The sequence below is a fragment of the Rattus norvegicus genome, chromosome X, assembly GCF_021556685.1.
Source record: "Rattus norvegicus strain SHRSP/BbbUtx chromosome X, alternate assembly SHRSP_T2T, whole genome shotgun sequence".
Classification (NCBI taxonomy): domain Eukaryota; kingdom Metazoa; phylum Chordata; class Mammalia; order Rodentia; family Muridae; genus Rattus; species Rattus norvegicus.
In genome coordinates, this window is record NC_141554.1 from 59,964,373 (window position 1) to 59,987,731 (window position 23,359).

Below are 23,359 nucleotides of genomic sequence, written 5' to 3' on the forward strand. Positions count from 1 at the left end.
TGCTCTCTAGGTTCACTATGATCTTAGAGTGACCTTGGAAGTGGGCCACATATAGAAAATGGCCTTGGACTTTGACCCATGTAACATTTTGAAATTATTATAAAAATCCATGAATATCTACCTATATTACAGTTGCTTTTGTGGAGGGAGTAAAATATCTTTCTTAAGCCACTTTTCTAAAACATGATTATTCATTTTGATATAATACTGCACTGAAATGATGCTTTTGGAGGCTTAGAACAATACATGATATTTTCCTGAAACCATTAGACTAGCCTTCAAACATTACTTAAGCACTTCATAACCTGACTCTTTTATGAGAATGTCATTTATGACCTTCTTGGAGCAAATGGATCATTTCAGATCTATAATTTTGAGAGATTATTAAATCAGTTAAATCCTTACTCTGTGACCTCTTTAAGATTTTTTTTTAAGATTTTATTTTATAACCACAGATTCTGTATCATGGAGCAGTTACTAAATGGAGATCTGCGTGAAAGCAAGAAATGTCATTGTAAATGTACAATAAATCTAGGCCACAGAAAACTGAGAAGAAAAATCATAGTGGTTTTTAATCTGGGATTTTATAGAAGGTGAACAAAATGAAGCTGTATGTGTCTTAATCACTGAATCCCAGCTAGCTATTTACTTCCAAGGTAATGAGAAAAGCCATACTTAGAGACAATTGAAAGAACCTGGACTAAGTTAGGTAATTCAGGAATGTCAGTGAAGTTCTTCTAATTGTTTGTAAGTGTAATATTCACCAATATTGGGAATGATTACTGAGAGGAAAATGCTATGGTTATAAATGTTAAACAAATAATATTTACATTCATATCTTTACAAATTTTGTAAAGAAGAAAGATCACGACAGATTTTGAAGAAGTATAAAATTGTTTACACAAATGCATAATTTAACAAGTATTAATGGAGTGTTAATCATTTAACAATGGAAAATATGATATGAAATTATATTCTTATTAGTGGAGGGATACATTTTTTCTGCTACAAAATAGGTATGAATGCTCCTCACTATTACTCCCCCTCTTCCTTTTACAGTGTAGAAGATGTTTATATAACTCAACAACTGTTTACCAAGTGTTGTTTTCATCCTCCACCTACTATGGACATGGGCTGTTTAGGTCATGTTTGTAGAGAACTACTAAACCCTGATAAAAAACTTCAGCAAAGTGTCTTGGTATAAAATTAACTCAAACAAATCAGTAGCCTTCCTTTACTCAAAGGCTAAACAAGCTGAGAAAGAAATTAGGGAAATAACACCCTTCACAATAGTCCCATATAACATAAAATACCTCAGTGTGACTTTAACCAAGCAAGTCAAAGATCTGTATGACAAGAACTTCAAGTCTCTGAAGAAAGAAATTGAAGAAGATCTCAGAAGATGGAAAGACCTCCCATGCTCATGGATTGGCAGGATTAACATAGTAAAAATGGCCATTTTACCAAAAACAATCTACAGATCCAATGCAATCCCCATCAAAATTCCTACTCCATTCTTCATAGAGATAGAAAGAGCACTTTGCAAATTCATTTGGAATATCAAAAAACCAAGGATATCGAAAACTATGCTCAACAATAAAAGAACTTCTGGGGGGAATCACCATCCCTGACCTCAATTAGTATTACAGAGCAATAGTGATAAAAACTGTATAGTATTGGTAGAGAGATGGGCAGATAGATCAGTGGACTAGAATTGAAGACCCAGAAATGAAGCCACACACCTATGGTCAGTTGATCTTTGACAAAGGAGCTAAAACCATCCAATGGAAAAAAGAAAGCATTTTCTATAAATGTTGCTGGTTCAACTGTAGGTCAGCATGCAGAAGAATGCAAATTGGTCCATTCTTATTGCCCCGTACAAAGCTTAAGTCCTAGTGGATCAAGGACCTCCACATCAAACCAGATACACTCAACCTAATAGAAGAAAGAGTGGGCAAGAGGCTCGAACACATGGGCACTGGAGAAAATTTCCTGAACAAAATACCCTGAACAAAATACCAATGGTTTATGTCCTAAGATCAAGAATTGACAAATGGGACCTCATAAAACTACAAAGCTTCTGTAAGGCAACAGACTGTTATTAGGACAAAACAGCAACCAATAGATTGGGAAAAGATCTTTACCAATCCCACATCTGATACAGGGCTAATATTCAAACTATACAAAGAACTCAAGAAGTTAGACTCCAGAGAGCCAAATAACCCTATGATAAGTGGATATTAGTTCAAATGCTCGAATTACCCAAGATGCACAGACCACATGAAACTCAAAAAGTTTGACCAAAATGCAGATGCTTCATTCCTTCTTTAAAAGGGGAACAAAAGTAGCCATATCAGGAGATAGGGAGGCAAAGTTCAGAACAGAGACTGAAGGAACACCCATTCAGAGCCTGCCCCACGTGTGGCCCATACATATACAGCCACCAAACTAGATAAGATGGATGAAGCAAAGAAGTGCAGGCTGACAGGAACCGGATGTAGATCTCTCCTGAGAGACAAATACATAGGCGAATTCCAGCAGCAAACCACTGAACTGAGAACGGGACCCCAGTTGCAGGAATTAGAGAAAGGACTGAAAGAGCTAAAGGGGCTCGCGACCCCATGTGAACAACAGTGCCAACCCACCAGAGCTTCCAGGGACTAAAGTAATACCCAAAGACTACATGGACTGCCCCATGGCTCCAGCTGCATATGTAGCAGAGGATAACCTTGTTAGGCACCAGTGCAAGGGGAAACCCTTTGTCCTGCCAATGTTGGACACCCCCCACCCAGTGCAGGGGAATGTCAGGAGCCGGCATGTAAGGGGGATGGATGAGGGAAACACCCTTATGAAGGAGGGGGAGGGTATAGGTGTCTTATGGACAGGAAATCAGGAATGGGAATAACATTTGAAATGTAAATAAAGAAATATATCCAATAAAAAAATTAAGGATCATCTTAGCATGACAGAAGCCACTGCAACAGAAATGCTTGGGTACGCCAAAACCACACCTGTTTCTTGGGACAGTACAAAGTCTGCGACACAGTGTATGTTCTGTTGCTTAAAGCTAGACTTTTGAAAACACGTCTTTGCCTTGCTCCTTCTTCTGAAGCTTGTCATGCATGAGCCTGCTCAGTCTGTATTGCAGCTAGGTATGATTATGTGAACAAGTTCTAGCCTAGCAGATAGAAGCAGAAACAACCAAGGAAACCTCTGGGGATTGTTCTGGAAGTTAGAAAAGACCATGTTCTTTGTTCCTTTTATTCTACACCTTCCAGGTTAAGAATTATAGATATGGTTTAGTGATTTTCATATTTGAAAATAAAACTGAAAGCCATAACCTAGAGGGAGTATAGTGAGAAACAGAGAAGAACCTTAATTATTGGATGGCCCATGAGTGTTAGCTCTGAAATGTTTATATTTTGATATTACCTGGAGAAACAGAGCTCTTCTCTTCACCTTAGTCTGCTTTATACTTTTTAATTAAAAAGGTTTTTTATTTTATTTGTAAGCATGTTTTGGTTGCATGTGTGTATGTGTGTCTGGTGCTGGCTGAAATGGAATAAATGGTTGTGGGCTGCCATGTGGGTGCTCAAGATGAACTCATTCATTAAAAGGGCAGCAAATGTTCTTCTGAACCACCTTTAGTCCCTTAAATTTTTATTTTTAATTTTGTGTGTGTGTTTGTGTGTGTGTGTGTGTGTGTGTGTGTGTGTGTGTGTGTGTGTATGTGTGTGTGTGTCTTGTTTGGGTGTGGACCAGTATGTATCAGTGCAGTGACTGTAGAGGACAGAGAGAGCATCTGGAATTATTAGCAACCATGTGGGTTGTGGGGATCAAACGTCGATCCACTCCAAGAACAGCAAGTACTCTTAACTGCTTCACAGCCTATCCATCCCCTGTTTACACTACTTTTATTTATGTTCTTATTTGTATTCAAAATCTGTCTTGAATTGGCAAACTGTAAATATTGTTCAAAGGATCTTTCTTTGTTCAGATTATCAGTCATGTTTGTTTAACCAGAGATGTAAAGATGCAGCATAAAAGTATCTGCCCTTAAATTTAATAGTCCATGAAATGGATTCAGAGATCCACAGCCAAACATTAGATCGAGCTCTGGGACTCTTATGGAAGAGTTGAGGGAAGGATAGAGGGTTCCAAAGGGGATCAGAACGCCACAGAAAAACCAAAAGAGTCAAGTAATCTGAATCCTTCGGGGGTCACAGAATGAACCACCTACCAAAAAACACATATGGGCTGGATCTAGGCCTCCCCTCACATATGTAGCAGATGTGTAGCTTGGTTTTCATGTGGGTTTCTCCTAAAGCTGTTGCCTACTTGCTGGTCCTGTTATTCTGACTGGGATGACTTGTTTGGCTACAGTGGGAGAGGATGCACTTAGCTATGCAAGACTTGACACATCAGGGTAAGGGGATACCCAGGAGGAGGGCTAACTTTAACTTCCCTCCAAGAGAATTAAGGGATGAAGAAAGGTACTTTCTGAGGTGGGGAGGGCAATGATAGGGATGTAAAGCAAATAAGTAAATAATAATTTTCCATAGTCTAAAGAAAATTAAGCACATGGATAATCAAAGTAGGCCCAAAGACTCCTTATTGGTTTGTTGAAATGCTGCATGGAAGAGCATTGGTAAGGTAGCTGTACCCAAGATCTTACTTATGCTAGTAATAGGCTAAAGTCTTCACAGACTTCTTTCTCAAGATCCTAAGAGTTTGGTGAAGCCCTTTGAGATTTTACTGGAAAGAATTAATGTAAACCTCTTGGCATTCTCTTTTTCTTGTTTCTCACAAGAACATCTGATCAACATAAAGTCTGTCCAAATAAGAATAACCTCGGATGAATTTTTTCTAGCAAAACAATCTGGAGTCTATTTTTTGTTTCATCATTGCTACCCTTAATTATCTAAAAATAGTACACATTGCTTCATATCCCTATTACTGTAAAAACTCACTGCCCATTTACAATGTTTCAGCTTTTCTAAACATTTATATAATGGCTGAATATTGCTTAACAGAATTGTTTTTTCTTAGTAGATCCTGTTTTACAACTGCTTACCAATTACATCTAGCCCTTTCTTCTTTAATTTTGAAAGGTGTCTTCTGAAACGTGACATATAAAAATTCTGACTGATCTTTTAGGAATTTTTTGTAGAAAGTAACAATAATTGTTAACTGTTGGTAGCATTTTGTATATCAGGAGGTCAGTAAACTATCACTGAGAACCCAGACTTGGATCAAAACTTAGTACTCAAAGTTGTCTTATTACAATAGAATCATGATCATTGCTTCTATGGTGTGTACAGAATGTGACTCGTTGCAATATCATAATAGTTGCAGTGGGGACTACGTAGCTGGCAAAATCTATAAAGTTTATCATCTGACCTTTTAGAAAGTTAAGCAATCTCTATGTCTTGTTTAATATGAAATTTTTCATTATCAATTAGATTTCCCTTACCGAAGAGCTTTAATATCACTGAAAGTGCAACTTTTTCCTGAACTTTGATGAGTCAGTTTTCCCTTTGTTGTCTTATCTACATCTATTGACTTTATCTACTTTGTTTATTCAGGAACAGGATGCAAAATTAGAACTGCAATGAAATTTGGATGTTAGGTGCTTCATCTTCAAGTTTTGACTTTAATAAGAAGTTTTATTGGTCAGTGACTATTATTTGGCCTGTCAATCTACTACCTGTTTGCCCTCTTCATCAACATTAATATTATCTACTTTTAAATTGTTCCATGTGTGAATGTGTATTTCTGTATGTGTATGTGTATGTGTATGTGTATGTGTATGTGTATGTGTATGTGTATGTGTATGTGTATGTGTATGTGTATGTGTATGTGTTGTTGTTGTTGTTGTGTATGTTTTGGAGAATACCATGTTATGTATTTCGTTGTTAGAGGACAACTTTTGTGTGTTGGTTTCTTCCTTCTTCTTTGGTTCCCAGTGATCTAAGTCAGGTTCCCATTCATGGATGAAGAGCTTTATACTCTCTGAGCCATCAGTGAGTAATACAGAAAAAACTCAGCAATTTCCTTTTTGGTAGATGTTTTCAAAAATTAAGAAAATATCATTAAGACAAATGTGCAGCTACCAATAAAGTTTTGCTACCTTACAATTCTTATGGCCAACACATGTTTACACTTTAATAATTTCCTCCGTTGGTTAGGAGTGCTAGCTTATCATGCATGAATTACTGAGATAGACCTTCAGAACTACAATGGATAAATAAGTGAATGAATATATTAATTAAATTAAATTTCTTCATAATTATTATTTATGTGATATTAAAGCTTTCCAATGATATTTGTTAAATATAAAAAATTTTTATTAATGACAAGCCTAATAAGTATATATTAATGTTGAACTTAAAAAATGTGTGTGTTCTCTGTAGTAAATCATAACTTAATAGCTTTTTCACTCTCATAGTACATTGAAATATTAGGCAAAGCATTTCTAATATCAATGTCTTAAGAACGTATCCTCGTATCAGTCCAGCAGAATTGATTTCATATTTCCAGTTAAAAAGCAGGCTATGATGCTGAAAATATGAATTTCTTGGAAGGTAACAGTTTATAAATGAAATAAGCAATTCACATCCATTTTAGGTTTTATTCCTAGCAACTGGATATATTCTCTGAGAGAAAAAAGCCAGTAGAAAAATAGTAATTTGGATAATTATTGCCTTGTTCCAAAATAATTCAATCTGTTCAAAAATACTTCATGTTTGTAGGAAGAAAGCTAAACTTAGTGGCTGTTTTAGGTTGATCTATCACTTTTGTATCATCTCCAAATATTATCAAAGTTATGCAACCAGAAAATCTCATTAAAGCCTATTATGACATGTGAGATTTTTCTCATCAAAAAGTTGTGGAAGAGTGCCTGATTTACAGTTCTGCAGTTTCAATATATTATCCACTAAAGACTTGAAATCTCTCATTAAAGACCATTCACTTATATTGCCCCCCCTTTCTTTTTTACAAAGATCTAGAATATGTGGTTTCACTGCTTTTTTATAATCAATGAAATGAGGATTGTGTGTTATTTTCTTCATGAGTAATTATTAAAATCATAAAGTAATATAAATTAGTCTATAGTAGTGTTTTCAACAAGGTATATTTTAGAACTTTAATTTCATCCATTACTTTATTTTAAAAATATGTCTTCAGTGTATCTTGTTGAAAAACACTTCAAATAGATTCTCAAGGCTAATTGTTAACATATTTTGGATACATCACGTTTTCTATCACCAATAGAAGATAGTTAAGAAGATCCATGTGACAAACTGAAAAAAGCTAGACTAAAAATATTTAAGATTTTTTATTTTATTCATTATGACTTCCATATCAAAGTGGAATGCAATTTGTCATGGAAATACTTTTCTCTGGTTGTGGTATCTATATAATACATTGGGTTCTACTTTAATGCCTGAATATTTCATAGCATTTTAAGTATTACAAATTATAACCGGACAAATAGATTTGTAGATTAAAAATAATCCCACACATCCTTCATTTTTTTGGAAAGCAAGGAGGTAGAATAAAGAGCTGCTGAGAAACATTTCTATTAAGCAGAATAGCCCTTATCAAGGAACAAGTAACATGCCCCAATTGGAATATGTAATTGCAATTGGCAGTGACCATTCAGTACCTCCCATCATAGCCATTTATTTCAAGTAGAACTATTTATTTTAGTTTTACTATGCTCTGTAACCATTACTGGCAGAGAATATGAGAGCAAGATAATGTCTTCTTAGTTTGATTTAGAATTAAGAGGAGCTTCCCCTGAACAATTGCATTTGAAATAAGTGTAGAAAAAGTCATTTACATCAAGAACTGGCATAGAATATGTAACCATAACTTTTTGAACTTACTTCAATACCATAATATGACTTGGGAAATAGTCTAAGGACTAGTATGAGTGTCTTTAGAAGACAAGTATTTCTAGTTCATTGCTATTTCATAGACATTGAAAACGTTCAAAATCTTATTGAATGTAAGCCGTTGTGTAGGGTTCTCTCAAGTTAGCTTTATACATGGCTCAAGGAGCATCAATAAGCATAAAATAAGCAAATGTTATAAATGGTTACACATCCTGGCCTGTCATGTGAAATATAAGATTATTCTGTTGAAGAAAGTACCTGAAGACAAAGAAAAAAGGTGTTAAATATTTGTATATGGTGGAGTCTCTGCCACAAGTAACTATTGCCGAAAGCCCACTAAGGTAAGATCAGTCTACATTGCAAAAAGTGTTAATGTACAATATGTTTTGTTTTAAATTATTATGTTGTGGACTGTCTTCAACTCACAACTTGTCACTGGAATGATTTTCTTTGAGCAATTTTGGACAGATAGGGAAAAGAACAAACATAAATTAGATTCTCTTCAGGAAATAAGTATGTATCATTTGAGTAGACAACAAAAACATAATATCAGGAAATTAAGTAAAGGGGAAATTCATGCATTGTTCTGCAGAGACCAAGCTGTGTGGGAAAAATACTGCATTTCCACATCACTGAAGATGCGCTTTCCATTTTTCAGGCATTCCTTACATGTTTTTCTCATGTTACACCCAGGAATTTCAGTTGTCAGAAGGGAAATATATATTATTTTAAACTATATTTTTTATATATATAACAAGTTATTACATGCATATTTTCTCTTTTGCAAACAACTCAAATGGATAAAAGTTTAAAAATATTTGTATATTTAGCATTAACACATTATTATTACAAAATTGTTAGATATTTGTTTTATATGAATGAATGAATAAATGAATTTCTCTAAGTACTTTTTGATAGATATTTAATATGTAGAATCAATGCTAAATGAGAATCATTTGATCTCCAAATAGAAACTCAAGACAATGGAAAAAGAGCTAGATGTTGTAAAGAGTCCATTATGATGACTGAGAAAAATCATGTTTTTAGAAATTGTTAGCAATTGAAATCAAATTACAAATATATTTTACTAATATTCCAGAGAAAAGAAATACTTAGATACCAAATACTAAAGTATTTATTTTGTATACTAAGGTATTTATAGTAGTTGCATATTTCAAATGACAGAATGCTGATGAAGGAAATCAAAGAAAAATACCTAAATATATGGAAAGTGCTACTACATTAATAAATCCTGGAGTTCACCTCCTTAAGATAGGAGATCGTCTCAAATAAATTAATAGGTTTCACACAATTGTCATAAAATTAGGTAGGGTTAATTTTTTATTGCATAAGTTATTTATTCAGTTTACAACCAGTTTGCAGCTTCCCCTCCCTCCTCTCCTTCCAGATCCTGCTTTCATCTCACCTCCTCCCAGCCTACCCTTCCTCTCTTCCTCTCCAGAAAGGTCTGATCTCTTATGGAGATCAATTAGCCCAGGCATATCAAGCCAGAGCAAGACTAGGTGCATCCTCTTTCACTAAGGCTAGACAGGGTCGCCTAGTTAGGGGCAAAGTAGTCAAAGACAGCCAATAGCATTAAGTTTTGTAGACATGAATATTCTAAACTGTTCATGGAAAATAGTAAGCCATAAAATAGTTAAAACAACTATAGTGACTTTGCAGCATATTTTCAGGGAATGGTTTTGAAATGAAGAAAGTAGCAGGACTCACTATGTTAGAATTTTAAGTCTATCATATAATTGCTCATGTCAAATCCCTGTAGTATAAGTTCACATTGTACCTAAAATTGGCTTAAAATGAATCAAAGTCTTAAATGCAATATGTGTAACAATAAAATGTTTGTATTCATTATTTTAAATAATCAAGAAACATATATATATGTATGTATGTATGTATGTATGTATATATATGTATGTACATGCAAAGTTTCTATTTCACCTGAAAAGTATTATCCATATGTAGAAAGCTTTATAACAAGCATCATTGAAACTAAGAACTTTGTTTTTCAGAAGACATCAAAATTATAAACTTTGAAGCTGTGTTATGGCAGAAAGTATTTTCAAATCATATATCTATAAACAAACTAGAATCTAGACATGCAAAGACTTTTCACGGCCCAGTGAGGAAGATATATTCAATTGAATTATAAAATAATAAACAAGTGCATGAATATAAAATTTGCTGAAGAAGATAGAGATGGTGAATTAGAATATAAAGATGCTAGCCATCTTTAACTATTAGACAAATGAAAATTAAAGTCATAATAAGATGTCTCAAGAAGTCATTCAAAATGGCTTTAATGACAAAATACTTCAATTAAATGGTGAACTCTATCACCTGTGCACTGCCAGCAGGAACATGATAAAGTTACATTGTCAGCTAATGTGATGGTTTGAATGAGAATGGCTCCCATAGGCTCAGCTCATGTATTTAAATGTTATAGGGAGTGGTGCTGTTTGAGAAAGACTAGGGGATGGTTTTGTTGAGGGAGCTGGGCCTTGACTTTTTAAAAGTTCAGTTTAGGCCCAGGCTCTTCTCTCTTTCTCCAACTTGCAGATAATATGTAAATCTTAGCTATCCCTTTAGCACTATGCTATATATACCACTATTTGGTGGCTTCCGTATTGGGCAAAATATTACAGAGAGGGGAGGGGATTATGAAAGAATAGGAGAGTCCCTTCATGGCATTATTCTCATTATGATATTGAATCATAGTTTTGAAAAATATCACCATTGAACACACAGTGGCAATGGCTCCACCATATCCTGTATTTTATTTCTACTCATGAATTATAATTTTATAATGAATTTAGGAATTACATATTAAATAAAAGGGATGCATTGACAATATGCCACCATTTGGGGCACTGGGCATACCTATGTAAGAAAATGCTAATTGAATACAACTCTTTGAAATGAAGAATTACAATGAGGTCAGGAATCCATGGAAGTTTGTATTCTCTTATAAAAAAGTACTTATTTCTATACACAGTAATGATAGAAAGAAACTGTTACTCTCATTCTTTTTATGTATAGCAGTAAAATAAAAAAATAAGGGAAAACTGAGTAAGAAGTACTTTCTTTGGTTAAAGAAACCATGAAGTGTTATTCTTTCAAAAGTGCATACTAAATCAAAATGGAAGGGGACTTTTGTTCATTATCCTAATAGTAATCCATACGTGCTCTGTGACACAAAACTTCACAGCTCATATTTGGGTATAGGTATGAATTAGCTGTACATAAAGGCTTGTCAAACTATGCCATTGGTAAGTTGATACCGTGGACATATGAGAAAACTTCAACCTTTTGTTAAAATCTAATCCTTTGAAACTGCTAAAATTCTTTGCCAGTGGATTATTCAGAAACTAATGGTGACAGTTTGTGGCCTGTCTGAGAGCTAACAATGTGCCAAAATGTCAGAGCCTCAACTAACAGCCCTTAGACTCATACTCATCAGCAGCAAGCCATGTTGTTTTAAATGCTTTTTATAAAGATTTTGAGTACCTTTCTCCAAATTGGAAAAGGGAGCTATATCATCATAAGCTGCAAATCAATTGCATGCTTGAATTTCAGTGGGAAAAGTTACCATTTCTTCATTTTGTTACTTTCTCCAGAATGCTGTTTGACACATTAAACTTTAAGCTTTTTGCCTTTCAGCTTCACCTTCCATTAAAATGTAGACATAGGAACAGATGGCAAATGTCATCATTTTGGAAAATTGTCAACTTTTCATTCATCGTTGCAACTCTAAATTCAGTGATCTCTTTAATGCAATTTCTCACAGGACTGGATCAGAGGTTATATTTAAACATACAAAGAATTGCAGGTCAATGCTTTTAAAATTCAAATTACTAATGTGACACACTATTATAACACAACAACAGATAATAAAAATGAGTGTTTTCATATAGATATCCAGATGAATGAAGACACCACATTTATGTTTTTATATAGTCACCTTATGTTTTTACATGACATATAGAAAATATGAAATTAAGTGATAGTCTAGTATGAGCAGGTAGTTTAAACAATACTCCTTACTTATACTTGTATGACAATTATTTATCAATAAATACAGAAAACCTTTATTCCTGGTAACAATGAAGTCTCAGTATAAAAGTTTCCCTAGAACCTAAGAAAACAAGCATTGCCCAAGTAAGATACATTTGTTCTTTAGAAAGGTGTTAAATTTTTCTGATATTACTTTCTGAATTAAAAAATATATTCACTTGTATTTTTCATAGTAAGTCCAGGTTCTAATGCACATACTTGTGTTTTTGAAGTATTTTTTTTTATTTTGTACGTTTAACTCTTACATAATTTTGAGGCATTTTTAACACACTACCTTGACCATGACCGTGGTCTAGCATAAGCCAGAGTATAGTACAGAGGGGATTTGTAGGACACAGGAATGATTACCGCTAATAAAAATTTCAGAAGTAGAAATTTAATTGGAGAAAAATAATAAGTAATTTTCGGACTTTTTCAAACTTCAGAGAAGACTGCTTTAGAGTTTTCATTCAGTAGCAAAGCACTGACATTCAGAAAAGTGAGATAAAAAGATTCAAACATATCATTCTTATAGACAGCTTTGTAAGGGCATCTACTGTCTTTCTAGTAGGCTCTGTTTCACAATCCATGAAGGGATATACATGCTTAAACTGAGATTTTTAAACCTTTTTAAAAAAAAGTATTCATTTAATTTATTTACATTTCAAATGTTGTCCCTCTTCTTGGTGTTCCCTCCTAAAACCCCTCCACCCTATCACACCCCTCTTTGCCTCTAAGAGGGTGCTCCCCTCACCCACCTACTTGCTCCTGTCTTACCCCTCTGACTTCCACTGTAGCTTGGGCAACAAGCCTCCATAGGATTAAGCTCCTCCCCAACCGCTGATGCCAGATAAAACAGTCCTCTGATATATATGTAGCAATAGCCATGGAGCTCTGAGCTCGCTGGGAGCTCTGAAGGGTTCCTCTCAGTTGATATTGTTGTTCTTCCTATGGGGTTGCCATCCCCTTCAGTTTCTTCATTCTTTCCCCTAACTCCTCCACTGGGGTCCCTGGGCCCTGTCCAAAACCTGGCTATGAGTATCTGCATCTGTCTTAGTCAGGTGTTGGCAGAGCCTCTCAGAGGACAGTTATACCAGGTTCCCATCTGCAAGCACTTCTTGGCATCAACAATAGTGTCAGAGTTTGGTGTCTGCAGATGGGATGGATGCCAAGGTGGGGGCAGTCTCTGGATGGCCTTTCCTTCCGTCTCTGCTCCATTTTTTCTCCTTGAGTGTCCTTTAGACAGGAACAATTTGGGTTAAAGATTTTGAGATTGGTGGATGGCTCCGTTCCTAAACTGGGCACAATATCTATCTACTGCAGGGATTCACTTCAGATTCTATATCCCTGATGTTCAGTATTTCAGCTAATGTCATTACACCCAGAACCTTCCTTCACTCTTTCTTCTGTGATTATTTTGTTCCCCCTTTTAAGTGGAATTGAAGCATTCATACTTTGGACTTCCTTCTTGTTAGCTTCATGTGGTCTATGAGTTATATCCTCAGTATTCTGAGGTTTGGGGCTAATATCCACTTATCCATGAGTACAAACCATGTATGTCCTTTTGGGTCTGGATCACCTCACTCAGGATGATATTTTATAGTTCTATCCATTTGGCTGCAAAATTTGTGAAGTTGGTTTTAATAGCTGAGTCCATTGTGGAATTTACCTTATTTTCTGTATCCATTCTTCAAGTGTGCGACATCTGGGTTGTTTTCAGGTAATGGCTATTATAAATAAGGCTGCTATGAACCTCATGAAGCACATGTCTTTGTTCTATGTTGGAGCTATTTTTTGGGTATATGCCCAGTAGTGGAATACCTGGGTCTTCAGGTAGAACTATCTTCAGTTTTCTGAGGAACCACCAGATTAATTCTCAAAGTGATTGAACCAACTTGTAATCCCACCAGAAATGGAGGAGTATTCTGATTTCTCCACATCCTTACCAACATCTGATACTGCCTGAGTTTCTAATCTTATCCATTCTGATTGATGTAAGGTGGAAACTCAAGGTCATCTTGATTTGCATTTCCCTGATGACTAAGAATGTTGAACATTTCTTTAGTTTTTTTCTCTGCCATTCAATATTTTTCAGTTGAGAATTCTTTGTTTAGCTCTATACCCAATTTTTAATAGGGCTATATGTTTCTCTGGAGTCTAACTTAAGTTATTTGATATTCGATATTAACCCTACACCCCATTCTTTAAGTTGGGTTATTTGAATTTTTTGGGCTCTAACATCTTGAGTTCTTTATATATTCTGGATATTAGCCCTCTGTGGATGTCGGGTTAATGAAGATCTTTGCCCAATCTGTAGGTTGATCTCAGAGACTTGAGCAAGCAGTATTCTGTTCAGTATTTTTTTTTCCTGTGCCAATGTTTTTGAGGCTATTTCACACTTTCTCTTCTATTAGATTCAGGGTATCTACTTTTATGTGGAGTTCCCAAAGTAAATACTCTCATAACCCTTAGGTAAATAGAAAGAGTCATTAAACGTCTCACAAACAAACAAACAAACAAACAAACAAACAAAAAAAGCCAAATGGGTTTAGTGCAGAATTCTATCAGACCTTCAAAGAAGACCTAATACCAATACTTCTTAAATTATTCCATGAAATATACACAGAAGGAAAACTATCTAATTTGTTCTATAAAGCCACAGTTATGCTGATATCTAAACTACAAAAGAACCAACAAGGAAAGAGAACTTCAGACCAATTTTCCTTATGAATCTTGATGCAAAAATACTGAATAAAATTTCTAAGAACCAAATCTAAGAACACATCAAATAAACATATAACCCTATTAAAAATAAATATGATGATTCACTAAGATCAAGTAGAATTCATCCCAGGAATGCAGGGATGGTTCAATATATGGAAATCCATCCTCATAATCCATTATATAAACTAACTCAAGGAAGAAAAACCATATGATCATCTCATTAGATGCTGAAAAAGCCTTTGACATAATACAACGCATTTTCATGTTAAAGGTCTTGTAAAGTTCAGGAAAAGCAATATACAGCAAACCAACAGTCAATATCAATTAAATGGAGAGAAACTTGAAGCAATCCCATTAAAATCAGGGAGAAGACAAGGCTGCCCACTTTCTCCCCTATTTATTCAATATAGAACTCAATGTTCTATCGAGAGCAATTAGACAAAAGGAATTCAAAGTTATATAAATTGGAAAGAAGTAAAATTATCACTATGAATAATATGATAGTATACATAAGTGACCCACAAAATTCTACCAGAGAACTTCTACACCTGATAAACTACTTCAGCAATGTGGCTAGATATAAAATTAACTTTAAAAAATCACTAGTCTTCCTCTATTCAGAGGATAAACAGGCTGAGAAAGAAATTAGGAAAACACAATGGTCACAAATAATATATAAAATAACTTGGTTTGACGCTAACCAAGCAAGTGAAAGATCTGTATGACAAGAACTTCAAGTCTCTGAAGAAAGAAATTGAAGAACATCTCAGAAGATGGAAAGGTCTCCCGTGCTCGTGGATCAATAGGATTAACATAGTAAAAACTGGTGACATTATCAAAAGCAATCTACACAGATTTTAACTGTTAATGTGTTAAGTGGATACTGCTTTGATGCATTATTAAGTAATCTGGGAATTTTTCATTCTAGTCTGAAAGAGATGTATAGATATGCAATTAATTCCCTTAGGAGTGATAACAAACACTTGCTATTAACTTTCATCTTTGCCCAAGGAGATTTGGGATTATTTTTTATTATTGGAAATTGTCATTAACAAAAAACGTTCTATAACAGAACCCTTATATTCCTAATATAGCAGGAATACTCTTCTTCCTCTGTATTCTCAAATGCTGCTCACACACACACACACACACATACACACACACACACACACACACACACACACACGCACACATGTGCAAACACACACAGCATCACCAAAATCATCTTTGCAAATGTGCATAAAGCAGAGGTGTCTCTGCTCTGTCTGTCTGTGAAGGGCACTAACAAAATGTTACAGCTCATTTAACAATAAACTATGCATCTTTCCTGCAAGACCTTGCCTACATTTTATTTGCAACATTTTATCTTCCCTATAAATTTTATTTCATAGTCTTTAGTAATTTCTGGCAACAGAAGTAGATACCCAGATGGTATCTCTTTTTTCCATAAGCTTGAAATAATGTCTCAATATAAATCGCAATCCTAATTTTTATGATTTACATTCTAAAATTTAATACATGGCAACATATGCAAATATTGAGACAATACATGTAGTTGACTGTGACAGCAGGAATCTTTAAGAATTAAAAATACTATGTAGTTTCATCAAGTCAATAATAATTTAATTAAAAGAGTACCTGATGACACAGGCATAAAGCCCACTGTCCTGTAGTAATGTTGGTCTGAACCAAATGGAGTCTTCCTCTTTGCTCATTCTACTTCCATCAAACGCAATGGGTTCTTCAAAATCTCCTGGACCAGAGCTTTTATACCACATTAGGCTGAGTCCAGCACTTTGGGCGAGAGTGTAGTTTGTTCTGATATAACCATAAAAGAGCGCACACTTGATTCTAACAGGCTCTCCCACCAATACTTGGTACTTCTTGATATCAACAGACCAATCAGTGCATCCATCAGCTGCAGTAAGAGAGGAGAGAGAAGAAAATCATTAGAGAAAAGAATTAATAATACACTAATTCATTCATTCATTCATTCACTTAAATGTTTACAGATCATATGTATAGAGTCAAATTTATTCTAGACACAGAATATACAGTGATGAATAACACAGAGATTTGTCCTCAAAAGTAGTTTACTCTGCTGCCAACATTTTATTTGTTTAGTTTTAGTTTGTATCCCTAAGGTCATTATTTATTTATTATTACTCAGTTGTAATATACTATTTAGCTTTCTCAGTAAAAATAAATCCTGGCCTTCAAAATATTTTCCAGTCGTTTGGGACCCACATAAAGACCGAGCTACACATCTGCTTTATATGTGGCAAACATGATGGGGGAAATAGGCGAAGTCTAGAATGTGTATGCTCTTTGGTTGGTGGTTAGGTCTCTTAGAGCCCAAAGGGTCCAGGCTAGTTGACTCTATTAGTCTTCTTGTGGAATTTTTGTCCTTTTTTGGGCCTCCAGACTTTCCCTCAAATCTTCTATAAGAGTTCCCAAGCTCTGTGCAATGTTTGGCTGTGGCTTTCTGTATCTGTCTGAGTCAGCTACTGGGTGGAGCCTCTCAGAGAACAGCCATGTCTGCAGGTATAACAGAGTAAAATTAACAGTGTCAGGGTTTGGTGCTTGCCCATGGTAGTTGAACCAGTTATTTTTATCTAATTGGATATTTTATTTATTTACATTTCAAATATTTCCCCTTTCCCAGTTTCCCCTCTGCAAACCTCCTATCACATTACCCCTTCCCTTGCTTCTATGAGGGTGCTCTCCTACCGGCATACCCACTCGTGCCTCACCACCCTAGCATTCCTCTACATTGGGGCATCAATCCTTCACAGAACCAAGGGCCTCCCCTCTCCAATTGATGCTAGATAAGGCCCCTTCAACTCCTTCAGTCTTTCCCTTAACTCTTCCATTGGGGTCTCTATGATCAGTACTATGGTTGACTTAGAGCACCCACATCTGTATTGGTCAGGATCTGGCTGAGCCTCTCAGGAGACAGCTATATCAGGCTCCTGTCTGCAAGCACTTCTTAGCATCTGTCATCGTGTCTGGGTTTGGTGTCTGTATATGGGATAGATCCACGGATAGGATAGTTTCTGGACTGGTTATTGCTTAGCAATTCCTTCAGTCTATGCTCCATTCCCAAATTACTCATTTCTTGTGGACAGAATAAATTTGGGTTAAGTATGTTTTGGGTGGGTTGGTGTCCTTATCATTCAACTGGGGTTGCTGCCTAGCTACAGGAAGTGACCTTTTCAGGTTCCATATTCCCAATGCTGGGAATCACAGCTAAGGTCATCCACATTGATTTTCTGGATACTTCCCCTATCCCAGGTCTTTGGCACAAGTTGAGATGCCTCCCCACCCTCCACCACGCCATCCCCACCAGTTCCAGATTTCCATTCATTCTCATGGCCATCTGGCCTGGAGGGGTGCCCAGGAGGAGGAAAAGTGGTCAGGATGTAAAGTTAATTTATAAAAGGAAAATTTTAAAAGGAGGAAATTTAATTTTCCAGCAACGATAAGAATGAAAATAAAATATATGTGCATTTGTTTGTTTTTATTTTTATGTGCATATATATATATATATATATATTTCTGCTGTATTGAGGCATTGTCAGGAGAGGGGGTTGGAGAGAATTTGCACTTATCTGTTACTTGCTTCTCCCATGTTTACTTGGTGGATTTTTGCAGCATACAAGGCTTCCCCAGGACTCTTAAAGTGAATGGTACGCAGCAACTTGGTAATAAAAAAAAAAGCAGCTACTCTTCAGGTGTGACATCTTCTAATGAATATTTCCCCTGAGAACTTGAGAATTTTTCTGGCAACCCCAGTGGGCAATTGTATTGTCATCAATTTCTGCTAATGCAGAAATTCTGTGACTTCTAACATTCAGTTAAGCATGGCAATACTTCTCAATAATGCTTGTATCACTGCTCTAATGAAAGAAAAATAATGGGATTCATTACTGGAATTTCCAGTTTATTTGTTTGGACAAAGGCAACGGATCGTCTATTAATTAAGGGTCTCTTTTGCTGTGAACTGAATGTTTGTGTAACCCCCTCTCTCTCTGCATACATGGAAGCAGTAACAACACACTATGCTAGTGTTTGGAGATGAGTATTTGGAATTAGATGAGGTCAGAAAGCTGTGGCTCCTTTTGATAGGATTAGTGCCCTTAGATGTAGAGACATGAAAGCTTGTTCTTTCTTCCACTGGGACTCACAAAGAGTTCATTGTGTGAGTATAAAGAATGAAGGTATCCATTTATAAGATATAAAAAGAATGATGACTACAACTGAATTGATTGGTACATTGACATTGGGATGTCCAGGTACTAGCACTAGGAAAAATAACTTACCATCATATAAATAACTCTGCCTATTATATTTTGTTATGGTAGCCCAAAGAGAATAATGTATTTTTCCTTGTTATTAGTGTGTCCATTTAGTTTTACAACACCCATTTACATTTGATAATTCTCTATAATTCAATAATTTATGATAGAAATTTTGTTTGAATTACAATGCCATTTCTTTCACTGATTAGACCCCTATAGATAATGTCAGAAATGAATACATTTTAGTTAAATATTATGGGAAGAAATAAAATTAATCGAGTTGAGTTCTGATAGCAGTTTAACAATCAGAGATAGAGATAAGTAGCTACTGCTCTGATAGCTAGGGACATTGAAGAAATGATAAAGATAAAGATAATGATAAAGATAAAAGTGCAGTGGCAAATAAGCCACAGGGTAAGATTTTTGTTAGAGGTAAGTGCTATCACCCAAAGAAAATCTTTGGATCATTGTTTTTTTTTTTCAGACCAACTATCTTTGTATAGCAATAATGACCTGAACTTACCCTCTGTCTAAGCTGTTATCCTCTTGCCTCTGCTGCCAAATCTTAGTATGGCACGCATATTCCAAGATATCTGGTGACAGCATCTTTTAATATCCCCTTTCCCTAACATTCATACAAAACAATAGATTCTAACATGGCTGACACAGCAACACGATCTATATACTTGGGATATCAATAACTTCTAAGGAAAAGTATGACAAATAAAAAATGATCATGTTAAAGTCTAACACATTATTCAAATAAATCTTTAAATAAATGACGGACATGTTTTCTCTTTCAATATTCTGGTAGTTTGCATTATTTTTGGAAGCTCTCTTTTTTTTCTCTCCATGTACCCATTTCCCATTAATTAGTAGAACTAAATTAGGGGCACGATAACATTTAACCCTACCATATAGCATCATTTACTTAAGAGACGTTTTGATTGTATAACAAAGTATTTTTTTTAACATTGTGTAGCAAGATATCTCAGATTTTAAAAGGACATGTGATCAAATAGAATTTTACTCACACTAATCAAAATGACTATTAATACATTCAGTTCCTTCAATTTTTCTTTATTTCAGGGCATATGTTCTATTTAGAAAAATCAGTGAAAATATTTTTAGATACTTTTGATTATATAAGTTAACAGGTAAACTTTCAAATTTTCATCCTCTGGTTAAAAAATATGTTATCAAATAATTGTGAAGAACAATAATATGAAGTCTGTTTTTTTTCTTACTTCCAGAATAAAATCTCCTTCTATAAAGTCTTGATGAAGTCCAACCTTCAATGAAAAAATTCCATGAAAATAGCCTCCTTCCATATACCTCTGCAGTACATGTTCTGTTAAAGCCAATGGGAGTTTATAAAGCTAAAAATCTATATTAGAAAATAAAAGAAGAAAGCAATATCCTTATTTCTTTCTTATGCCACTCTAAACTTTGAGGGAACTTAGATGAAGGCAGTGATAGAATTGGGACTAGGAACTAATTGCTTTCCAGAGAGTTCATACTGAAGTATCATTTCATGAACAAAAGCTATATACACTGGAAAATGTCAATATATTCAAATGAGATTAGAAAAAGTATTTTAATTAAGTCACTATTCCTACATATGTAAGAGCTCAAAATATTTCCATGGTAACAAGCTTAAAGGTTGAATTCTAAAAAATAATCTAATCATAGAACTCACACATATTGCATCCTAATATGAATATGTAAGCGTCAGGTGTGGTGGCACATGTCTATAATTCACAGACACAAGAGTGAAGACTAGAATCAGGTGATCAAGACCAGGCTAAGGTATTGAGGGAATTTAAGGTCAGTCTGGATTACTTAGCTAGACCCTATATATAAAAAGCAAAAAGGAAATAAGTAAGAAAATAAACTTTAAAAAGTGGTATACCTCAGTGGTAGGGTAGGGGTATTTTGAAGGACATGCATATGGTCTTGAGTTTAAACTAAAGGAAATGTCAGTGTCATAAAAAAAGACATCAATGATTTTCTCAGAAATGTTCAAGCTTCCTTCTCTTTTACCAAGCCAATGAATATTGTTTCTAGCTAATTTGTGAATGTTGAATACTCACAACTCAGTTGTTTCATCTTTAAAATTTGTATTTAATTGAGAAAAGTCACCTTTCTCAAAAATTGGTACCCATTTGAGTATGGCCTACTGTCAAAAGATACTCCTCCAATAGGATAAATGGGTAGTGAAGAGCTTAAAATATTGCCAACCCTAGAATTAACATTGTTCCTGATTCTTACTCAGCTCCCAAATTTCTTGTCCTCATTCCCACTCATTTATATAATTTTTCCAGATGATGATTTCCAATATCAATCATGAACATGCCAAATCCTGTCTTCGGTTAAGTTCTATGAGGGTGGCCTAACACATTATATATTTATGCATTGAGAACCAGGTTCCTTTGAGTTCACAGTCCTGTTGAAGATATATATATATATATATATATATATATATATATATATATATATATATATATATATATAGCCAAATGAGGGAATGAAGTAATTCGAAATTCACATGAATGGTTCTGATAATATTACATGGAAAGGAGGTATTAGAGGTGTATGTGGAATTTTAACAAGTAGACTACACAAAGAGCAGACAGATAAATGCAGGTACAAGCATGAAGAGAAAAATAAAGTCACACAAGTAAGATAGTGCATAGTTTTACAAGTACTATTAATGGATTTGTGTTGTATTTCAAATTTAAGACAAAAGAAAAGATACAAGGGAAAAAGGTAAACAAAGGAAGGTGTTTAAGAGATGCCAAAATGGTTTTTAGATTCCTTGTAAGAGCAATGGTGTACCTTGAAACATTTCAAAAATTGTTTTATACTTTGATAGTTTCCCCTTCAATATACTATGTGGAATTTTAGGTAAGAGTATACATTAGAAAAAAAGCCTTAACCATGGAAGTCATTAGGTTAAAGGTCTGAATTCAGATAGACAGAGCATAAAAGAAATGTTTGTCAAAGATCTCAGAGGTACAAATGGGCAGGATCAAGAAATTGAGTAAACAGCAAGAGGGAGGAATAAGATCATTTTGCTTTGTAACATGGTTTTGGCTGATGTTACAGAGTTTAACAATTTTCACAGTCAAATTGGAAGCTAACAGTTCCACATTTAACAAATGGCAATGTCTTTGATATGCTTTTTATAATGTCCTCATTAAAAGGTTTTAGGCTATGAAAATACAGAGAAGTTTAAAAGTCTCAGCATGTGGAGTTAAAGTGTTTGCTTGTATTTTCCTCTTCTCTAAATGGCACTAACCATTTAGACCAGAAATAAATGTCTGGCATAGTGGCAACCATTGATTTTTCCCTATGAATGTAAAGAAACCCAAAACTAAAGACATGCTTATCAGTAATGAATACAGGTTATATGCATAATCTATTACAGGCACTGAACAAAAGACTGAGTCTAGATTTTGAATAGGCACTGTCAGATTCACTTTCAAAATATAAACTTCATAATTGAAAGCTGGCATAATTATAGTCTGTGTCATTTTAAGGGGAAAACAGAAACGACCTGAGACTATCTGTGCTGAGAATAATAAACCTCAACAAAAGCTAACTTTGGCATTCAATTTCCGTTCACAAAGTGCTTTGTCCCCAACTTTACTTTCTGGATCACATTTATAGGGGTAGGAAAGCTTCCAGATTCTTGCATTTAAAACATATACAATGTAACAACGTTGGAAGAGTGCTTTCAAATATTTTGGAGAGATCTGTGTGGGCATTAAGGATTGATGTTTCTCAGGAGGCTCTGTCAATTATCAGAATCCAGTTTCTAGAAATTCTTTGTCTGATAAGGCCTGAAAATTATCATCTATCAGCCTCTCAAAGTAGATCATATCAATTGGGTGCAGACCTTGCTTGGCTCTAATCACATTCCTTCTGAGATAGGGTTGCCTCTTGATGAGGGAAAAGCTGGTTCCAAGGTAAACAAAAATGTGTACTAGAGTTTATCTTTTATCATACTATTCTCTCTAAATTATAGCAGGTACTCCTAATATAAACAGAACAGTATTGCTTTGTTGTTGTATACATTGAACAAACAATATTTGATTGTTAACAAGCTAGAAGGTAAAATACAGGAGAATGAAGCATTAATAAACTATTATTTTTAGCATACAGACTTATAAGTTAGGACAAGCAGGTAATATAAATTAAAAGGTTGATTTAATAATTATCTATACAATTGAATAAACAAAAGAAAAGCTGTCATTAAAAATGGCAACATTGAGATTGAGTAAATCATATTTCAAATCATTCTTTAGGGTTTTTAATCTCTCACAAGTCTGGGTCAATTTTTTTGTGGGGTCACAACAA

At 34.8% G+C, this 23,359-nt stretch overlaps 1 protein-coding gene across 1 annotated transcript in view; it reads right to left on the minus strand.

Annotated features, from left to right (window-relative positions):
• The window catches only part of Il1rapl1 (interleukin 1 receptor accessory protein-like 1), a 1,504,224-nt gene that overhangs the window by 742,943 nt on the left and 737,922 nt on the right, over positions 1 to 23,359 (minus strand). Inside the window, exon 3 of the mRNA NM_177935.3 lies at positions 16,335 to 16,614. Coding sequence (NP_808796.2) covers positions 16,335 to 16,614 — 280 coding nt within the window. The remainder of the gene's footprint in view (positions 1 to 16,334; positions 16,615 to 23,359) is intronic.